At 41.4% G+C, this 20,150-nt stretch overlaps 1 protein-coding gene across 2 annotated transcripts in view; it reads right to left on the reverse strand.

Annotated features, from left to right (window-relative positions):
* MAPRE2 (microtubule associated protein RP/EB family member 2) overlaps positions 1-20,150 on the reverse strand; it is a 198,156-nt gene that overhangs the window by 91,330 nt on the left and 86,676 nt on the right. Inside the window, exon 4 of one of the 2 annotated variants that reach the window (XM_063451426.1) lies at positions 13,584-13,707. The exons of the other annotated variant lie outside the window; for it this stretch is intronic. Within the exon in view, the coding sequence (XP_063307496.1) occupies positions 13,584-13,702 (119 nt within the window). The 5' untranslated portion in view covers positions 13,703-13,707. The remainder of the gene's footprint in view (positions 1-13,583; positions 13,708-20,150) is intronic. 2 annotated transcript variants of the gene reach the window in all.

The raw sequence follows: 20,150 nt of genomic DNA on the forward strand, positions 1-20,150 counted from the left end.
TATCTGAGCGTTTTCTTGTTGTTTTGAGAGACCCCTGCAGTCTCTAATCTCTCTTAACCATACATAGCTCTTGCTAAATAAATCTGTTACAGCCCAGTTATCATAAATTAAGTTACATGCCAGGGAATTTTTATGTAATCTAATTTCAATATTGTCATTATGTAGACAAACAGGAACTTGAAAGGCCTATATGCCCTATATGCTATGCTAAGTTTATGTCTTTGTTTCTCTGTCAGGCATTTGTTTACATATGCCGATAAATAATGAGGCCTATCACATTATATTTTTTCTTGTTTCTACACACTACCTATGGTTTACTACCCTTCAATCACCTAAGATGTTAACAAATTAAGCATGTACTACACTGTATTTCTGATGAATGAACCCCATAACTAGGCCAAGCTTGTTTCCGGTAAATCACTAGCATCTACACTTGTAGCCACCCCTGACGCACACGTTTAAAGCCCAGAAAAGCATGTTACAGCATACAAGATACTTATAAGCAATGGTTTAGCTTATGTTTAACGTAAAAATTAAAAAAATGAGGCATCACTATTCTGAAACTGTACTGTTATGCCAATACCGATGTAACTACCCTTTGATGTAACTTCCCGGTACGTTTCCCATATTTTTTCTTCTGTACCCCATCATACATGCCTTAAATAAAAGAAAGATTGACAAAAAAAAAAAATATATATATATATATATATATATATATATATTCTAGAACAAAAAAAAAAAAAAAAAAAAATTGGACGGGTCCTCTAATATTCAATTTTAATTAACTCTATAAGCAAGAGGGATACAAAGCATTTTGCATTTGTTGGATTGCACGTATAAGGACACAGTACTCAGTGTAGGTGATGTGCCTACATGCCACATGCCAACTGTCCGAATTTGGTTTAAAGGGACACTATAGTCACCAGAACAACTACAGATTAATGTAGTTTTGGTGAGCATAATCATTACCTGCAGGCATTTTCATGTAAAAACTGCCTTTTCATAGAAAAGGCAGTGTTTACATTGCCCCTATGGACACCTCCAGGTGCCCACTCCTCAGATGTACACAGGAGGTGCTTCCTGGCTCAGTGCTGCAGAGTAGGCAGCACTTCCGTTCAGCGTCTCCACGCTCTGCATGGGGACGCTGAATTTTCCTCATAGAGATGAATTGATTCAATGCATCTGTATGAGGAGGTGCTGATTGTCCAAAACTGTGTTTGGCCCTTCCCGATTTTAGCCAATCCAATGCTTTACCCTTGGGAACAGGGCCGGACTGGCCCACCGGGATACCGGGAAATTTCCCGGTGGGCCGCGGCACCTGGGGGCTGCAGAGGTATGTGCCACCGGGTGGCCGGTCCGGTGGCACACTCAGAGGGGGCCGGCCGCTTTCCACGCTGGTGCCGCCGGGCCGGGTGGCAGCCTCGCCGGTCCGGCGGCACTTCTAATGCTGAGGACGGAAGGAGGAGGAGGAGGAGGGAGGAGCATGTCTCTGTACCATGCTCCCTCGCGGTTCCTGTGCTGTGAATTGTGGGAACCGCGAGGGAGCATGGTACAGAGACATGCTCCTCCCTCCTCCTCCTCCTCCTTCCGTCCTCAGCATTAGAAGTGCCCGGCGGCACCAGCGTGGAAAGCGGCCGGCCCCCTCTGACTCCTCTCAGGTAAATGGAGGAGAGGAGGGGATGGGGGATAATATAGAGACAAAAGGGGGGGGGGGGATAATATAGAGACAAAAGGGGGGGGGGGGGATAATATAGAGACAAAAGGGGGGGGGGGATAATATAGAGACAAAAGGGGGGGGGGATAATATAGAGACAAAAGGGGGGGGGGGATAATATAGAGACAAAAGGGGGGGGGATAATATAGAGACAAAAGGGGGGGGATAATATAGAGACAAAAGGGGGGGGGATAATATAGAGACAAAAGGGGGGATAATATAGAGACAAAAGGGGGGGATAATATAGAGACAAAAAAGGGGGGAATATAGAGACACAAAAGGGGGGGATAATATAGAGACAAAAGGGGGGATAATATAGAGACAAAAAAGGGGGGATAATATAAAGACAAAACAGGGGGGATAATATAGAGACAAAAAAGGGGGGAATATAGAGACACAAAAGGGGGGATAATATAGAGACAAAAAAGGGGGGATAATATTGAGACAAAAAAGGGGGGATAATATAAAGACAAAACAGGGGGGATAATATAGAGACAAAAAAGGGGGGGATAATATAGAGACAAAAGGGGGGGATAATATAGAGACAAAAAAGGGGGTATAATATAGAGACAAAAAAGGGGGGCATAATATAGACACACAAAAGGGGGGATAATATAGAGACACAAAAGTGGGGACTATAGAGACACAAAAGGGGGGATAATATAGAGACACAAAAGGGGGGATAATATAGAGACACAAAAGGGGGGGAATATAGAGACACAAAAGGGGGGGAATATAGAGACACAAAAGGGGGGGGGAATATAGAGACACAAAAGGGGGGATAATATAGAGACAAAAAAGGGGGGGATAATATAGAGACAAAAAAGGGGGGATATAGAGACACAAAGGGGGGGGATAATATAGAGACAAAAAAGGGGGGGATAATATAGAGACACAAAAGGGGGGATAATATAGAGACACAAAAGGGGGGGATAATATAGAGACACAAAAGGGGGGGAATATAGAGACAAAAAAGGGGGGGAAATATAGAGACAAAAAAGGGGGGATAATATAGAGACACAAAAGGGGGGATATAGAGACACAAAAGGGGGGGGAATATAGAGACACAAGGGGGGAATATAGAGACACAAGGGGAGGGGGGGAAATAAAACCGAGATAGGGAAGAAAGAGACAGTGGGAGAATAGAGAGAGACAGAGGGGGAGGGAGAGTGAGACACAAGGGGAGAAAGAGGGGGATAGAGAGATAGTAGAGAGGGAGAGAGAGACAGGGAGAAGGGGGAAAAAGAGACAGAGGGGAAGAGAGAGATACACAAAGGGAGGGAGAGTGAGACACAAGGGGAGAAAGAGGGGGATAGAGAGATGGTAGAGAGAGACAGGGAAAAGGGGGGAAAAGAGACAGAGGGGAAGAGAGATACACAAGGGGAGGGGGAGAAAGAGGCAGAGGGGGAAGAGAGTGACTGGGAAGGAGAGGGGTGACATGGACACAGAGGAGCAGTGAGGGGGAGAAAGAAATATATATATATATATATATATATATGACTGGTGGATCCAGGGGGGGCAACGGGCAATTGCCCTTTCCCCCCCAGATGCTCTCCCCTGCTGGCCAATGCAAGGCTGGCACTGTCCAAGCACCATGTGCCTTCACGAACCGGAGGGGAGATCAGAGATATCCCTCCCTGTTCTGGAGGCACCATGCAGGCAGCCAGCAGGGGAGGGAGGAAGAGAGGACCCGGGAGCTCAGCCTGCAGCTCCTCCGGGTCCTTCTTGCGCGAGTACAGAACGTTGCCGCGGTTACAGTGGTAACGCTCCAGCTCTCGCGAGAGTTAACTCTAGCGCTGGAGCTACGGGCTAGAGTTCACTCTCACCACTGCGACCTCTAGCCCCATACACACACCCAGACCCCCCCACACACACAGCCCCACACACCAAACCTTTCACACAAACTGCACCCCTCACACATTGCACCACTGCTCCTATACCCTACTACAGCCCCATATCACAGCAGACCCCAGGTAAGTTGTCAAACTGTTCTTAAACGGTTTGACTACTTACTCTGGGAGCGGGTCCCGGCACTCCTGGCACCATAACCACTACACAGAGCAGTAGTGGTTATTGTGCATGGATTATTTCTTTAAATCTATAAGTGCCCCTCCCAATGTCAGGCTCTGGATCCGCCACTGGTGTGTGTGTGTGTGTATATATATCATGTATATTTATGTGTGTATTAGTTATATATATAGAATTATGCCTATTATATTTACACATGTATTAATGTACATATATATATCCGTAATACACAGAGAAATGTCATTGATATGTACAATATGTAATAAGCAGATATTGGCCCAGTCTTGTTGCTAGGTACATACTCCAGCACAATAACATATTTAAAGTGAAGAGTGCACCCACAGGACCTCAAAATAAACAAGATAACGTAATTTTTTACAGTTGTGCCCTACATACATTCACCATTTCAGTCCCATTACCAAGCTTTCCTTAATATGTCATGGTAGTTGGACTGAAACATTGGTTATATGCAAAGACACGTCTGCTTAAAAAAGCCTATATGTGCTTTTTTTCACGTTGGAGTAATAATTTTTAATCTTAAATGATCTTTTCTAACGCTGTATCTGCACGCTATGCTGGCGCGACGCATTATGGGGCTGGTAAATATTTTTTTCCAGGGCTGCTTTTAGTTCCCAGTCCGGCCCTGCTTGGGAAAGCATTGGATTGGCTAAAAATCTGCAGTTCTGATGGTGTCACCAACGGGGCACGGCGCTGGAAATAGGGTGAGTTTTAATTGCTTTTAAGGGGGCTAAGCGGAGGCAAGCCACCTAAATGGTGGGTTTAGCACTATAGGGTCAGGAATACAAGTTTGTGTTCCTGACCCTATAGTGTTCCTTTAAGAAGGAAAACAACATTCTTACCCAATGTTTTGGATAAGAAAGCAGTTTTCTTTAGAAATGTAAATATAAGCGCTGCAAGTTATGAATGTAAATAGATTTAGAGCCTTCCTTCGGTTATAATATTGCTACAACAGCAGCTTTAGCTAAAAAGAGAAACATTCCTGTCATTGCGTTTTTGCAGCTGTAGAGAGCGTGTGCACCAGCCCACTGGATTTAGGAAACATTAGGAAAATTGCACCTTTGTAATATTGTGCAGCTAAGTTTATAACACTGCAACAAATACAGAAAAGACCATTTCAAATGTATGGGGAGAAATGCAAAGTTAAATTAAGATCCAGACACGGTTCCTTGCATTTCAGTTAAAAGGAAGGTTGAGTTCTGTTAAAATGTACAGTTTATTGCTGGGTCCTGACCCAGAACAGTGCCATAGATATGTGAATTCTCTTGGTTGGGTGGTAAGGGATATGTGCCCGGAGATGTTTTTAATTTATGTTTGTGGTTATATGGTGCTGCACCTGTCATTATTATGTTGTTGGTTTTTGTTCTCATTTTAACTTATCGTTAACCTCCCCAATTGTTGGAAATTTTACGTTTAGCACAACAGCACCCTGATGACGTTGGGGACCACTCACAATGCACAGTGTAATGGGTTAGTGGTTAAAGAAAAAGAGGCAATAGGTTCGGGAGAATATCAATACCATTCATGTTGAAATGTAGTCCATAGCAATCTATTTATAGAACTGTTCTTTTAAATGACCAAACCAATCACTTTTTGTTCTTGAATAACGTTTAAACAGGGATGAGGAGGTTTAATTTTTTAACAATAAACAGTTACCTATCCAAACTAAATAATATTTCAACACAAGATTTTTATAAGACTGATCCCAAAGTGAGTAATTCAGAATTCCGGAACAAAGTAGAAAATCAACCACACAATGCCAAAAAAAATAGAACCGAAGAGAAAAAATAATATATACATACAAAATTCTTTGTACAAAAACACAGATATCAACCCTGCACTCAAGCTCTCACTACTCTTTGGTGGCAGCAATGGCTATTGTATTCATCAGCCCAAATATAAAAACTAAAATGCATATACAATCCTTGGTATGTCTAACCTCATTATCTAGGATGCTGGCATCTCGAGTGAGATACATGATATTCAAACTGACACCACTACATGCAAAATGTTTGCAAATACACAAAACTAGATTAATGCAGTCTATAAGATTTCACAAGAAACCATTTAGGATTCTTTTACGAATCTCTTTTTCATGTATAGTGACTATTACCAGGAAGAACATACTCGACACGAATTCAGGAATATTTAGGAGTCGTTCTAGAATTTATGGATATAATTCCAACTTTAACTTTAATTTGAAAAACTCAACTCAGAGTCCTAGAAAAGAGCTGAATAGACTTTGTAAACGTCTATATTATATAACTAGAAAAAATGGAAGTTCAGATTGATAGCTCTGAGGATGTGGAATGCATGTCTTCAAAGGTAACTAAACAAAGTACAAACATTTAATATTTATGATACATCCACAAATTGGAAGCATCTTTAATATCTCCACAGAGAATGCAAGAGCTTGCACAAAATGTACAGGAAACATAGCCGGGCAATGACATAATGTTCTTGTAAATGGAATGCAAACTTGTACTCATGTTCAATATGCTCGTCCTGACCTACCATTCCATTCTGACCAGGGAGAAGAAGTATTTCTCAGTGAACAATATTGCACACAAGCAAATCACGTTATAAAGTATAAATGTGGCAGTTGTCGTTTATTAATATTATTTTATGGTTGTGGAACCTTTTGGTTCTATGTTTACTGCTCCACATTGCTTTCTCGTCTGGTTCAAGCTTTTTAAAAGGATATTAATTTCATAAGTGTGCAGAAAATTAGCACTGTTTTGCAGCTCCCAGAGTTTCATCTATAGGATGCACTAGCTTGTTTCCAATGGTTCCTTTATCTGCATATTGAAATTCTGGGAAATTAATTTGTAGATTCACTTTGAACTTTACAAAGCAACTGGCATGGCCTGGGGTTCATGATGTATACCAGCGTAACTTGAATGCTCCAACCTCATAAACCCGACATTTGCGTATTTCAGCCAGTTTCATGAAGACTAATGGGCAGAAAAAGGAGGCACAACCATTCGCAGCTTCTCAAGACTCACTCCACTCACCCAAACTCAAAGCCAATGGATGACCTTCAAGTGGCTCCACTGAGACTGTATGGGGCCACATCAAGGCCCAAGATGGTTGTGACTTTTCCATCAGCCTCAGACTCCTTAGAGATTGCATGCAGCGAGGCCTCTATTGTGCAGATCCGAGAAGACCAACTGCTGTACACATCCTAACAATCACAAAGGCCGATTTGACTGCACTTGTAAAAACCCTCGAAGCCACCATCCGGATGGAAGTGGCTACGTTGAGGGCCGAGAGATCCAGGATGAAGGCTTTAGAGGACTCCTCACAACAATCCACCTAGCTACACTTTGTGCCAGGGAACAAGTTATTGGCACAAAGGAGGCAAGTGGAAGATATTGATAACCATTCGGAGGAGGTAGGAGCATGTCTACAATGCATGTTAAGACTGGAACTTTGAAGGTGCACAGGTCACCATATTCCAAGATATTTCACCACTAACACTAGTACCCTGCAGGCTCTGGGGGCCCATCAGAGGCAACAGCTGAGCCTCCATCCCCCACCCATTTTTTTCAAACCACCCCATATTTGTACCTGATCTAAAGTCAGATGCCGGAACATGCTACAAGAATCTTTTGGTCCTGGTCCGAATCAAGGGAGCTCAAGAAGATTGGATGGAACTAGAAAAATGCTTCAGCATATACCATGCTCTTAAACAAGACTTCTACATATAAAAATTATGGCCATGGACTTCCAATTTTTTTTTTTTTTTTTTTTTTTTAATTCTTTATTTTTGCTGTGCAGGGTTTAACAATAGGCTTACTCAGCCACAATAGCAGTCATAAGCCGTAACATACATAACCGTTAAAACATGTGGTTTGCGTAAACAGCACAAATTTTTTGTTAAGAAGATGAGTAGACAATAAGTACGCATAGCATAGTCGATGAAATTTAGGCTTTCCTATCAGCGGTAGCCAAGTGTGTGATGTAGCGTGTTAGCGTGTAGCAAGTTAGCGTGTGTGATGTATGTCCAGCAAGGCCTACGTTGAACACTTATACTGTCATACAAGGCTGCAGTGAGATACATATGAAACAATATGAGTCGACAAACAAAGCTTAGCTTAAAACAATGTAAGTCCCCTGGAGGGTCCCCCAGTTGGGCGTGTAGGAGGTCTTGAGACCGGATCATCTTAGGGGCAGACGGCATATCAATATTGTGCTTGAGCGAGAGCTAGTCTCTTTACGACCAGTGCCAGGGGAGTTTGTTGCCCATCAAGTTTGTGGGTGGTCATCACCACATGTTCCCTGTGTGCAGGACCCGGGACATGCCAGCCGCAGGTCCCGAACACAGGGACAGCGAGGGCCACAATAAACATACACGTAAATACCACAGTAGAAGAGAGTAGAACAAAAGAAAAAGGAAAACAAAACAACTCAGTACAAAAAGGCAAGAAATGCAATGTACCCTGTTTGGGGGCAATATTGTGTGAGCTGTGATAGGCTGATCTAATAAGAGAGCAGACAGGAATACCGTTATGAGTCCATCCAGTTAGATTGGCATGAACACAAATTAAGTCCCGCTCCGTCCGCCAGGATGGGGGCTGGTAAAATAAAATAATATCTTCAGCCGATGCCCAGGGGCGGGAGGCTGTCAGCAGGTAGGTGCTTAAGTCCGTCCGCAGCTCTTTGGGATGAAAGGCCCCGCCGGGCTCCAATGGCTTGACACTGTATTTTGAGGGTATCCGCCATTAGGTCCTGCCTCCGAGGTCCTGCGTTCGATCTTGCTTTTTCTGGGGCCCTCGCCCTGGGGGGCTTCGCAGGGTAGGTCCAGTGGGTGTCTGGTGATAGTGCAGAATCGCAGGTGCCATCCGCCAGGGTTGAGATACTGCTGATCTCTGTGTCAGCCTCCTCGTGTGGGGCCTTCTGGGTGTCTGTCGCTTGAGTTTTTCCCGCCGTTTGTGCAGTCGTCGCGTGGGGTGGTTCCTTCTAAGTGGAGTTGCAGACTTGTGCGGTGGGCCCTGGTGTGAGGGAGCTGTTGGCTGCACAGTGGTAGGCACACTCATCATGCTTTCTAGTCTCCGCCAGAATTCCAGGAACCTATTGTCCAGCCGGACGAGTATGTCCTCGAGTACTGAGTCAGGTGCTGGGATCCATGCGGTATCCGCCATCTTGGCGTGGCCGCCTCTTAGTGCACCCGTTGTCGGGAGCTTGAGTGCTGGGGTTGCGTTGCCCTCTGTGGGGGGACCGGGATCACCCCCTCCGGTCCAAGGGGGGGGGGGTTACGGGGCATAGGTCTATGCTTATCTGCAGCTCGGTTTCTTCGAAGCAGGGGATCGGCCGTTTCCCCCGCCCGGCGCCCACCGGGCCGCTTTTCCCACGAGTGTGGCAGGACAGGTACCTCGCGTCGCCAGCCTCCTTCTCGCTTTGTAGCTAAGGTAGGTAGCTTGGGTATCAAGTAGAGTAGATTAGAACGATTATTAGTTGGTTGTAAAATGCCTTTTTTGGCATAGTGGTGGAGGAGCTCCTCCGAGATGCGTCCTGCCACCATGCTGGTTCGGCCCCGCCCCATGGACTTCCAATTTAATGTTAACCACAAGTATCTTTCTGGGACTGTTAAAGTGAAAATATACTTCCCACCCCTTTTCCAATTCAGCAGAGTCTACGAGGACCTGATTTAATGAGAAAACGATTCAGTCATTATTATTTTAGCTCTTAAACACTATTCCTATATATAAATTCTCTGCTTCCCCCTTAACCTCCTTACTTTGGCATTCCAACTAACCCCGTATATTACTAGGGATGGGCTCACTGGTTCCAAGAGCTATGTATACAGGCATTCAGTTACACCTATAAGAACAGAGGCCTGTGAATAAGCGTTGTGTCTACACACTGTAGAACTTTATTATGTTTTAATAGGGCTTGAGAGGGTTGGCTCACCTGGTTGAACACCACATGGCTTTATAATAATTTTTTACTGCTTCGATTACGTGTCAGAGTGCCCCATTTTATATTTTCATTCTACTTTGGCTTGTTACTCCTTTTATGCCAGTGTAATTTCAATGTATGATACACGCTTTTCCACCTCATCTCTTTTTGTCCCCATCACCTTTCTGTGACAAGACGTCCACATAAAGATTGTAAAAAAAAAAATAATAAACTTTACAAAGCAATTATTTGCCACATGTGTGCCAGTGTATATATATTTACATTTTCTTACAATATTCAAATATAATAATTGGAGATAAATTAAATATGTATTGATTTAATTATCTATGACACACTTAAAAGACGGGCTGTTGATATACCGGGTTCATAAGTATTTGTGGCATTGCAATGCAAGTGTTTAAAACATTCTAGTTTATTTTAGCTTGTTATTTATCCAAGGTTGCTGAAATAAGAAGATACTTAATAGTCCACAAAGTCTGTTTAGCCTTGAAGAAGTAGCATCGCACAGCCTTCTCTTTTGCTCTTTGTAACAGTTGCACACAGGCTGTTAAAGGCTAATAAGGTCTATAAAAAGTTCACTGTGTTTGTATTTAGACGGGAATAACAACAATGAATGCAATGATGACATTTATATATATATATATATATATATATGTAAAGTCCAATATGATACCACTGCTGTAACCAGCATTGGTCCATTTCCACATTTACCAATACTGCATTTAAGAAGCATAAACCCACTGAACAAAGTCATGAAAGAATCTGTGATTTTTCTGATCTGCAACATGAGTCACTATGAATATTTGCCTGTCCTGAATAACCTAAAATGTCTTTAAAAGTAACAGCTTTCCTTATTACACCTGCCCATTACCATTCCACATACATCTATGTGATTTGAAATGGAGTGTATAGAACATCGCTTTCCCATCACACCTTTTAGTTCTCAAAGAGCATGTGCATATTAAAAATTCAGGTTCTTAAGAAGATAATGAAATATGAAAAGTCGACATGCTTGCTTAAAATATAGAAGTAACGGTAAGTATAAATTTGACGGAATTCTTATTTATGGTGTCTACTAAAAAATGAGTACTTGATGTTCCTACCCTTGCCCCCTCTTACTAATAGATTGGGAACAAAAGTAGCAGATCAAAACCAATTAACTTGAGCAAATTAACTACCATGAATCTCAAAATGAATACTGGTTCAGAAATCCACAATTATTGACTGTAGTCGACAACCGATGGACCAGTATTTTGGTTTCCATTTGTTGGGGAAATGGAGGCGGACATATTTTTCTCTCTCTTTTTTTGTGAGGGAGCCTGCGGTCTGCCTGGAGCAAAACCTACTGGGCGAATGTTTCCTTAGCATGCAGCTTGCGGACAACCACCAGGCCATAAGGTTATAGGAATATAAGGCTTGTAGCACTACTGGAATACATGGAAGGCATAGAAGGTGATGCTTTGATTGTGACATTACTCCAAGGGTAGAGGGTCAGCATATGGAAGGTCAGCAGATGTGATCCATGGGCACTAAAGACAATTGCAAAGTGTTTCTTGTACATGCTATGCATGGCCATGTCGCTCAGGCTTCTCGAGGGAACAGCTTGTGCATGTCTTTTATGACCTAAGCCTATATTGTGTAAATGAATATTAAATCACACTTTCCACAATGAATAGCTTAAGAGGTGACAATCCAATCTGGCATCAAGCCCAAGAATGCCGAAAACTTGCTCGCAAAGTAAACCTTACAAGCTAAAAGCGCATGCCAGTTTTTGGGGGGTTTTGGATTTCATTTAACCATTACAGGATCATAAAATGTCATTCTCTCATACGTATTAGGATGCTAAATTAAAAACACGCATTATTTATATAATTTCCAGATTTGTACTAAATGATGGGGTATGAATATGGACTTGCACCGTAAGAACACTGCTTATTAAAAGAACCACTGTGATACAATTCATTGCCATTCACAGTTTGTTCGAGACGGTGTTCCCATATCTGGGTTGCAGAGCTTGACACAGCAACAGTAAAACATTTATGGAGAATCGCCCTAGCCAGGACCCCACTCAAGTATCAAGGCCAGTACAATTAGATCTTGCTACTTCACAGCATTCAGATAATTTAATTGCGACTCTAATATGCTACTCTTTCCATTATAAACCTCTGTGTTAAGCTCTGTTCATTATTTTAGCCTGCCCTGCACTCTACATCTTTAGAATCTTTTATCCCTAGGTGTTAATTTCCATAAAAAAAACAGACATCTGTATCCCTTCCTCTTGTAATAAATTATTTGCATTTAAAAAAAAAAAAAATGCTTCACAGTTATCACATGAGGTAAAGCTTGAAATGAAGAGCTAAAGAAGCACCTGGAAGAGGCATTCATTAAATCTGCTAAACCCTGCTTATGATAAGCAAGTATCACAATACACATTAGTTTAATGAGAATAAAATAGCATACCTAATTCATAGCTTCCTCTCCCAGCACATAAAGAGTTAAATGTGTACCGTAGAACAAGCCTAGGAACACAAAACCTGATGGTCATCTAATAAATAGTCTAATCAGTTTATCTTGCAGGATACACATTGTCAGTTATGATAATGAGTATGTTAGGCCCTCATCAAACAGGCTGCTGCAATGACAAAGGACCTGGTCTCTTCCATGTCCAACGAGAATCCAGTTCACATTAACAGGCTCACCTTGGTGTGACAAACACGCCACCAGCCAAACAATATGTAGTAAAATTGGACTGCAGGCAACACTGCCACAGTCTTGAGAATCACTGATGCGTTTTATTTTTCCTTAAAGCATCCAGATAATAGCCAATTAGAAAAAGATGCTTTTCAGTTTTAAATATAACATTTGAATGTATGCCTTTACACACACACACACACACACAACAACGGTGTTGATGCATATTAACAAAACAATCACACAGTAAACAAACAATCGTGAGAATAGAGACAAATCCTTTAAGTAAGATAACCCAAAGAAAATAAATCCCCCAAATATATTGAGCAGTCGGTCCTCTTGGACAGACAGGGATAAAAGCAAAGCCATGACCCTCTGACCTCTATAATAAAGAACCCAACCAATGGAAATTCTGGAACATTACAAAGCTCTAGCAATCTGCTCTTTAACACTGTGGACTGGAGCTTAACACAGAGGATTCTGATAGTTTTTGTGATACTAGCAGCAAATGCAAGTTGTCTCAGTCTCACACCATTTCCATTTCCTTCCGTTTTTCTAGATACACCAGCCAAAATAAGCAATGGCTTTACACTGCCAACAAGCGAAGCACTCCTGAAAATAAAATCCTGCTCTTTACAACTGCGAAATGACACAAAATGACTCCTGTAAAGGAGGTCCTGAGGATACAGTGGGCAGATTTCTCTATTCTAGAAAATCATGTACACACGCTTTAATAATGGCCATCTGGCTCCCAATATAATATGGCATGACACATTAACTCTATATTAAGAAATCTGGGATTTCTATAGAAAGCTAGACGATATTATAAAATGCTCAGTGTATTGGATCACACACATCCTTGCACTGCAACACTGCTGCCAAGGTTAAACTGCAGCTCTGTGTGAAGATGACTGATGCATTCATACACCTTTATGGTTTCTGTCAGCAGCCATCATGTATTGCTTTCCAATTACATAACCTTGCTTCACAAATACACTGCCAAACGTAGCACACGCCTGGTATTTAAAGCCTTATTAGCAGGGAGGGCGATCTGCACACACCATGCAAAGTGTTAACCTTCCGAGCTGCATCGTACACAATGCTGGCAAAACAAACAGCATTAAATCCATTACTGAGCAGCAGCCAACATGCTAGAAAATCAGCTCCCATGGACCAGCATAACAACCAGCCCTGAAAGAACGTTCATTACCTGTAAGAACGTTCCCCTCGAACGGTGTGCTTCCTAAATGGAATGATGGTCCCGTTATCCTGAATGATGTCGTTGTTGTTTTCTCCATTTGGGGACAGCGTTTGGGTAGGACCCGGCATTGGGGCTGTCCCAATAAAGCCAAAAGCCAATGCAATAAAATAGAAAAGAAGAAAAAAAAATAACAAATGCAGTATTCAAATATAAAGGTTGTAAAATAAAAAAATTCTTCAACCTTTGGTTTTGATCAAATACTAAAGGCAGGCTGCACTCCTGCTCAGCTCCACTGCCACGGATGTCTCTCCAGCTCCCTCTCTCTCTAGCTCTGTCTACAGCTTGACGTCAAAACAGCCTGGAGCAGCATCCTGGTCACATGACTAGGTCCCTTGCCATGGCAACCGGCTAACTCATCAGATCCCTCCAGTACACACACACACACACACAGGGAATACACACTTGCAGTGTGACCACACCAATGCATCCAAATATATATTTTAAAAAAAGGCAGAGGGGGAGGGCAGAAAAACAAGGCTACATCTGGCATGTCAAGCACCACCAACCAAATGATAACCCCCACCCCTCCTTCCTCCATTGCTTGCTACCATCCCTCCACACACCCCTCTAAAGCATCCTCCTCCCTTTCTCACTGCACCACTTAAAAAAAGCAGCTTAGCTTACTGAACAGCCCTTCCTCTAACATTTCCTTTCAGGCTTGCTCTGTCTTTGATATGCAGCTGTGTACACAGAGATCTATTCACTGCAAGGAGGCAATTTTGCTAGCAGAATTAATGTATATGCAATGCAGTGTTCTGCAGAATCACCCATGCAAAACCCAGGACTATATCAGAGACTGAACATTGCTCCATCCTCTATTCTAAGACTATTCTATCACAGCCTGTTTATTCCACAAGCTGGAATCCCTCCCGTGAGCACAATAAAGAAAGACTTGATTGCCATGATGCTTATAAAATGCTGATTTTTATTATAGCTTTCTTGTAAATTAAATATTATGAAATGGTGGCCATTCTATACTGCAGAGTCTTCACACATCATGCCACTTATCTGAAATGTATGTTGAAGACAGTAGAAGAAAACATGATGATGAGTGAATTGGCATGGCGGTATCTAAATATAAAATTCTATATACCTTATCAGTGCACATATAGGCAAGATAAGAAGCCCATCATTTCCACACAAAGCATAGCTATGCTTTCGGCTACACTTCATTGTATTTGTTAACATTGCTTTTAAAACTAGGTTCATAAAGTGTTTTAGTGAAACAGTGTTTACATAAAGGAAAACTAGTGATGGGTACAACTAGTAGTGGTTAAATCGAAAACTTTGTCCTATCACTAGGACAAAAAAGTCTACAATTGTAAAGTATACAAGTATTCACTCTTAAATACTGGACAACAGACACCCACCACAGACAGAAACAAAAATATAAATAGAATAAAATATACATGTTGGCAGATGTTAAGAGATGTTTGGGAAAAGAAAGGATGGGTGTAGGAACTGGAAAGATGGGGGAAAGCTTTTAAGGTCATTTTCACGGTTTAAGAAAAGAAAAACAAAAGAAAACATTTTATCAATAGGTAGTCTATTTTAGGTAGTCTAACTCTTTTAAAATATAATTTTGCTTGCAGTAAACTGCATGAATGTATGTTCTGTAAGTGGGGTTGGGATTAATATGAAAGGCTGTCCGCTCCAGATTGTGTTTGGTTCCGCCGCTGATGCCCCCAAGGAAGCACATCCTGTGCATCATCAGCTTAAAGCAGGAATACAGTGTGGCAAAAATATGAGAAAGCTGTAGAGGGAATCAGTAACTAAGAATGGCTTGCTAAACACAAACTACTGATATGTGCAGTGCCAAGTTTAGACAATACATATACAGTTAATGAAAAGGTCACAGTAAGAGGAAAACCTACATGATTCAGACACTCATCTGTCCCCACTTCCCAATCATACAGTTAGAATTCTTGGAACCAACCAAATATCCACGAAAAGGTTTGTCTTAACACAGCTCTGTCACCGTCTGGGATCTTTGCGTATTTTGCTCTGCTTTGTGGTTTTGGGTTGCAGTGGAAGGCGAGTTTTACTTACCTAAACCTGTTCAGGTATCCTGAATTCTCAATAGACAATGCCTTTCCCCTACTGCTGTCACTAGCAATAGCTGGGGGAAATTATTAAACTTGATGGCGGTAGCTCCGCCATTTTGTCACGGAATATACTTAGACAAAGTAGTCCCCACTTTGTGTTCGTATATCTTACAACAGCAATTCAAATTACAGTAAAATTGCAGCATAGTAAATATAAAAATGTCATCTAAATACTCACTTGGGATGGGGGGGGAGGGGGGGGGGGGAGAAGGCAGTGACAGAGCCACTTTAAATTAATGGAATGAATTGTGCTTTATGATTCCTACTACTTGTGTCTTTTACAGAAAGATAATAACCAGTAAAAATATAAAATCTAGGATGGTTTACTAATGATAATATTTTGCTATTGTGACTAGTGACTAGTTGTGTTTTACACTTTGGTAATGGAGCTACTAATGTAAGCTGGACTGACTGGACTTTGGTCTGAGGCCAATATTTTTTCACTATTCACATTCCAAAGAACAGCAGAGTCATTTCAGAATAATTGTCAATACCATTCAGCTTGTCTGGTTATCCTTATCAAAACAAGCTCTTTCAAGCAGATCTGTCAGCTGAAAAAAATCTAATCAATAGGGTGGAACATTCTGCATTTCTGTAGTTTCAACTTAAAATTATAAAAATGATTCAGCAGTTTGAGAAATGCAGTTTTATTACCATACTAGGGCTTCAACTTAATATTGTTTAATACGATTTCCAAATAAAAAGAACAAAACATTAACGTTTATAAAAAATATCAAAAAATTATCATATATAAAAATATATCAATATATCAAAATTAAAATATTTTTCATAATATTAAATCAATTTCTAAGTTTCTCCAAAAGTATTAAATTGTTTGGAAAGCTTGTTACCAGTGGAACAAATTACTTTTTTTTCTAAATAAGCTGGAAAATTGTGAATAGTTCATTTTTTTAAATTAATTCTTTAACAAATACATTTGGACATGGCTACATTAGAAAGGGGCATTGGTTCTACGGAAATACTTGGCCCCATTACTTGGGATCATTGGGATCATTATACTAAGAGTAATAGGATGTAACAAACTAGTAACCTGCCTAGTGTCCCGTGGTAGCTCAACCCTTCTCTGCATCTGAAACGACCACGTTTGCGGCAAAGATTCATCCAGTGTAATTTTTGCAATGAGCTTTTCACCAAACCAGGAAATTACTCAGCCAATCATGATGTTCAGATAACTTTCAATAGCACTCCAATGCTTAGTCATACGCAGCGCTTTATGAGCATAGCAAGGGTTTCTGGCAGTAGTTACTTAATTGTTAGTTTTTGTTTTGTTTTGTTTTGTTTTTTTTAGGCATGCCCTTGTGTACAGCAGTATTTTTTAAACAAAAGCAAATATTTAGTGAGCAAAATGAAAACCTGATCTATACATAGATGGGTGTCTGGAGTGCCCTTTTAACATGTTTGATAAGGACACATACATTTATATCCATACCATTAGACTGCAGGTGATTTTACAACTATGGTGCACCAATGTTGTCATAAATGTGGATTCTAAAAACCCTCAATAATAATATTACACTCTATTCTCTTCTATGACTCCCAGCCCTCCTCTGATTTTCTGTATTTTGATGGAAAAGGCAGGGACCACAATATTCTGAAAGGCCTGCACCATAAATTTTGGTAAAAAATAAACTGTGGTTTTTTTAAACTTTATCAAAAAAGCATTGTTTTGTCATGCAGTGTTACAAACACACGTGTCATTGTGTCAAACAAAAAGCAAAAACACAATCATCATATCAACATAGATTAATCTGCACTTTTTAATGTTGACATAAAAGGGAAGCAATTATATGGCAGAGATTTGATTAGAAACAATGTAGAAGAGATGGAGCAGACCAATATAGAACACAAGGGTGCATGGCTACAATGATGTGGCCATGAAAGAAAGGAGTCCAGATCAACCTATGCCCTCCATTGGCAGCACATCCTGTTGGAAAACACAGGACATAAGGGCCAATGGCTCAGATGGAGAGAGATTCCTAGACATTAAAGGATAAAGCAGCTGTTTCAAAGACTGCTGAGCTATCAGCTCCACTGAAGACTTGCAGATTGCGGGTCTGCATGAGGCAGCCATGCTTGAGAATGAGAATACCTGTGAGGAAGGGCTGGTCTGTTGCTTGTGGAGTATGTCCCCAACTTATGGAGCTCAGTGTTGTCTGAGCAGGTGTCCACTCTCTGAAATCAGGGTTAAGGTAAGAGGCTTCTCCTTAGCTATAGTCAGCTTTATACGGTGTGCTTGACCCAGAAAGTGGAAACTATCCCATCTTGTTTAGCCAAAGTAAAAGACAGCTTTGTCTTGGGGGTTTGGTACACACTTGGCATCCGCCATTTTATGGGTGATAACACTCCCCGATTTCAGGCCAGGACAAACACCCATCTCCATCAAAGTATTAACTGCAAGAATAACCCCCGTTGGGGTAGGGTTGGGGTTGAGAATAAGGGTCTTATCCAGCAACAGAATTTATGGTAAAGAATGGTGGAGGGAGCATCCGACTACCTTCACCCATGCAACATAGGCTGTGTTAGGCCACAAGTCCATTACTGGTCAGATCTTCTCAATCGGATTGGTTCTGCCAACTCTCGATATATTGCAGTATATCTGCTGTCACTATAGTCGTCATATTTTGGACCAATTAGCCTCAGAAATCAGCATGGCAGTCAGGCCCCACCCCATCATAACAGCATTTAAAAAATAAAAATAAAAAAAATGTCTGCTGAAGCCAGACTGGTAGGCGGTGTTAATTGGCATGTTAAGAGTCATTGTAGCAATCAGGGATTTCAAAACATAGTTTTCACTCTGTTTCATCAGAATGATGACACAGACAACTAGGGCTACCATCAGAAATTGTGGGTCTTCCATTAACTTTTTGTAGCCTGGTAATCAGGCTTTTACCTGGTCCTGTAGTTTCAATAGAAAAGAGAGACCTAGTCTCTGCACTTTCCTAACCATATGCAAAAGTGTTCAATCCTGTTTATTTGCAGTGCATGAAATGTTCAGATAATCTTTTGTTGGATTTCTGAAAAGATCTGCAGCGATATCAATATAACTAATTGTGAAATGTAACTGTGAGAGCTTAAATATACTATAGGCTTTTTTCAAATTTTTTTTTAGTTTCAAACGGCTTTTATTCGTGTCATCGGATACGTATAACAATGCGATAAGATAGTAAAATAGGAGACACGCAGGTCTCGCAACAGTGGGAGCAGCCATATAAATATAAAGTGATGAACACCAAAACAATATTAACAAGTAGAAGGTAGTACAGTAGCAACATTGTTAGCTTCGTTACGGTACATGTAGTAAATATGCAAACATCTGTATCCTATAATCGGTTGCAAAAGGGTAGGTTTATCAATTCTGTGTGAGCCAGATAGTGACTGTGTAGTGTATGGACAAGATACGCCAGTCATCATAATGGCCGTGTACAGCCGAGGAGTATCTTTGAAGCGGATAGGGGCTATTATAACATCTGTGGTAAGGTTGACCTGAAGAAAAAAGTCAGAGAGGAGACTCGTCGTCCTATAAATTATTGAGGGATAATGGGTTTCTATTGGGTCCCATTGCCTCGCGCGGGCCCTATTTTGTCGTGCGGGCGGTGAAATCTGTAGGTTCAGTCTATAGTGGAGGGCAGCAACGATTTAGCGGAGCATCCGCATAACACCTGAGGCCCCAGCCCATCTTACCCTACTAGTAGACTGTTGTTGAAACTAGTGTGCACGGGCAATGGGGACAATTTATTGCGTGGGGTCAGGGAAAGAGAGCCAGTGGTGTAGAAAAGAGAGCACAGTAACAGAAGGGGATATGGAAGAGAGAGAGAGAATAAGGAGAGAGAGAGAGAAAAAAAACAAAAAAGGAGGGGTGGGGGGAGGGAATTCGGGACCGAGGTGTTCCGCGTAATGAGGTGCCACTCGTCCAGGGGCGCAGGTGGATGAGGGGGGGGGGTGTAAAGGGGCACCCTTCACGGGCCACGCCCCCGCCCATCCCCCCACCCGCCCCGCCACGTAAGTCAGCCACGGCCGCCACCTCTCGACATGCTTCTCCTCCATACCTATCAATGAATCAAATTTTTTTTTAAATTTAATATAAGTGGGTTGATAAATAGAATACAAATTTCAGAGCGCATTACAAAGCAACCTAAAACCTCCTGGTTTTTTTTTTTACGATTTATAACGCGTCATAATGCTGGCACTGGAATACAGCAATATATTTGGTTAAATTAGATTTTAAATGAAAGCTCATTAGCATATTAAATGTAAAAAAAAATTAAAAGGTGACTTCATTTGAATTCGCACCATGAAATGGTTAAATATGTCCCATGAATAACTGTAAAAAATAACCCCCTGTCTGAGTTTTTAATAAATGGTGAGTGATACAACCACAAGTCTGACCAGA

Source organism: Pelobates fuscus, chromosome 4 (assembly GCF_036172605.1).
Source record: "Pelobates fuscus isolate aPelFus1 chromosome 4, aPelFus1.pri, whole genome shotgun sequence".
Classification (NCBI taxonomy): domain Eukaryota; kingdom Metazoa; phylum Chordata; class Amphibia; order Anura; family Pelobatidae; genus Pelobates; species Pelobates fuscus.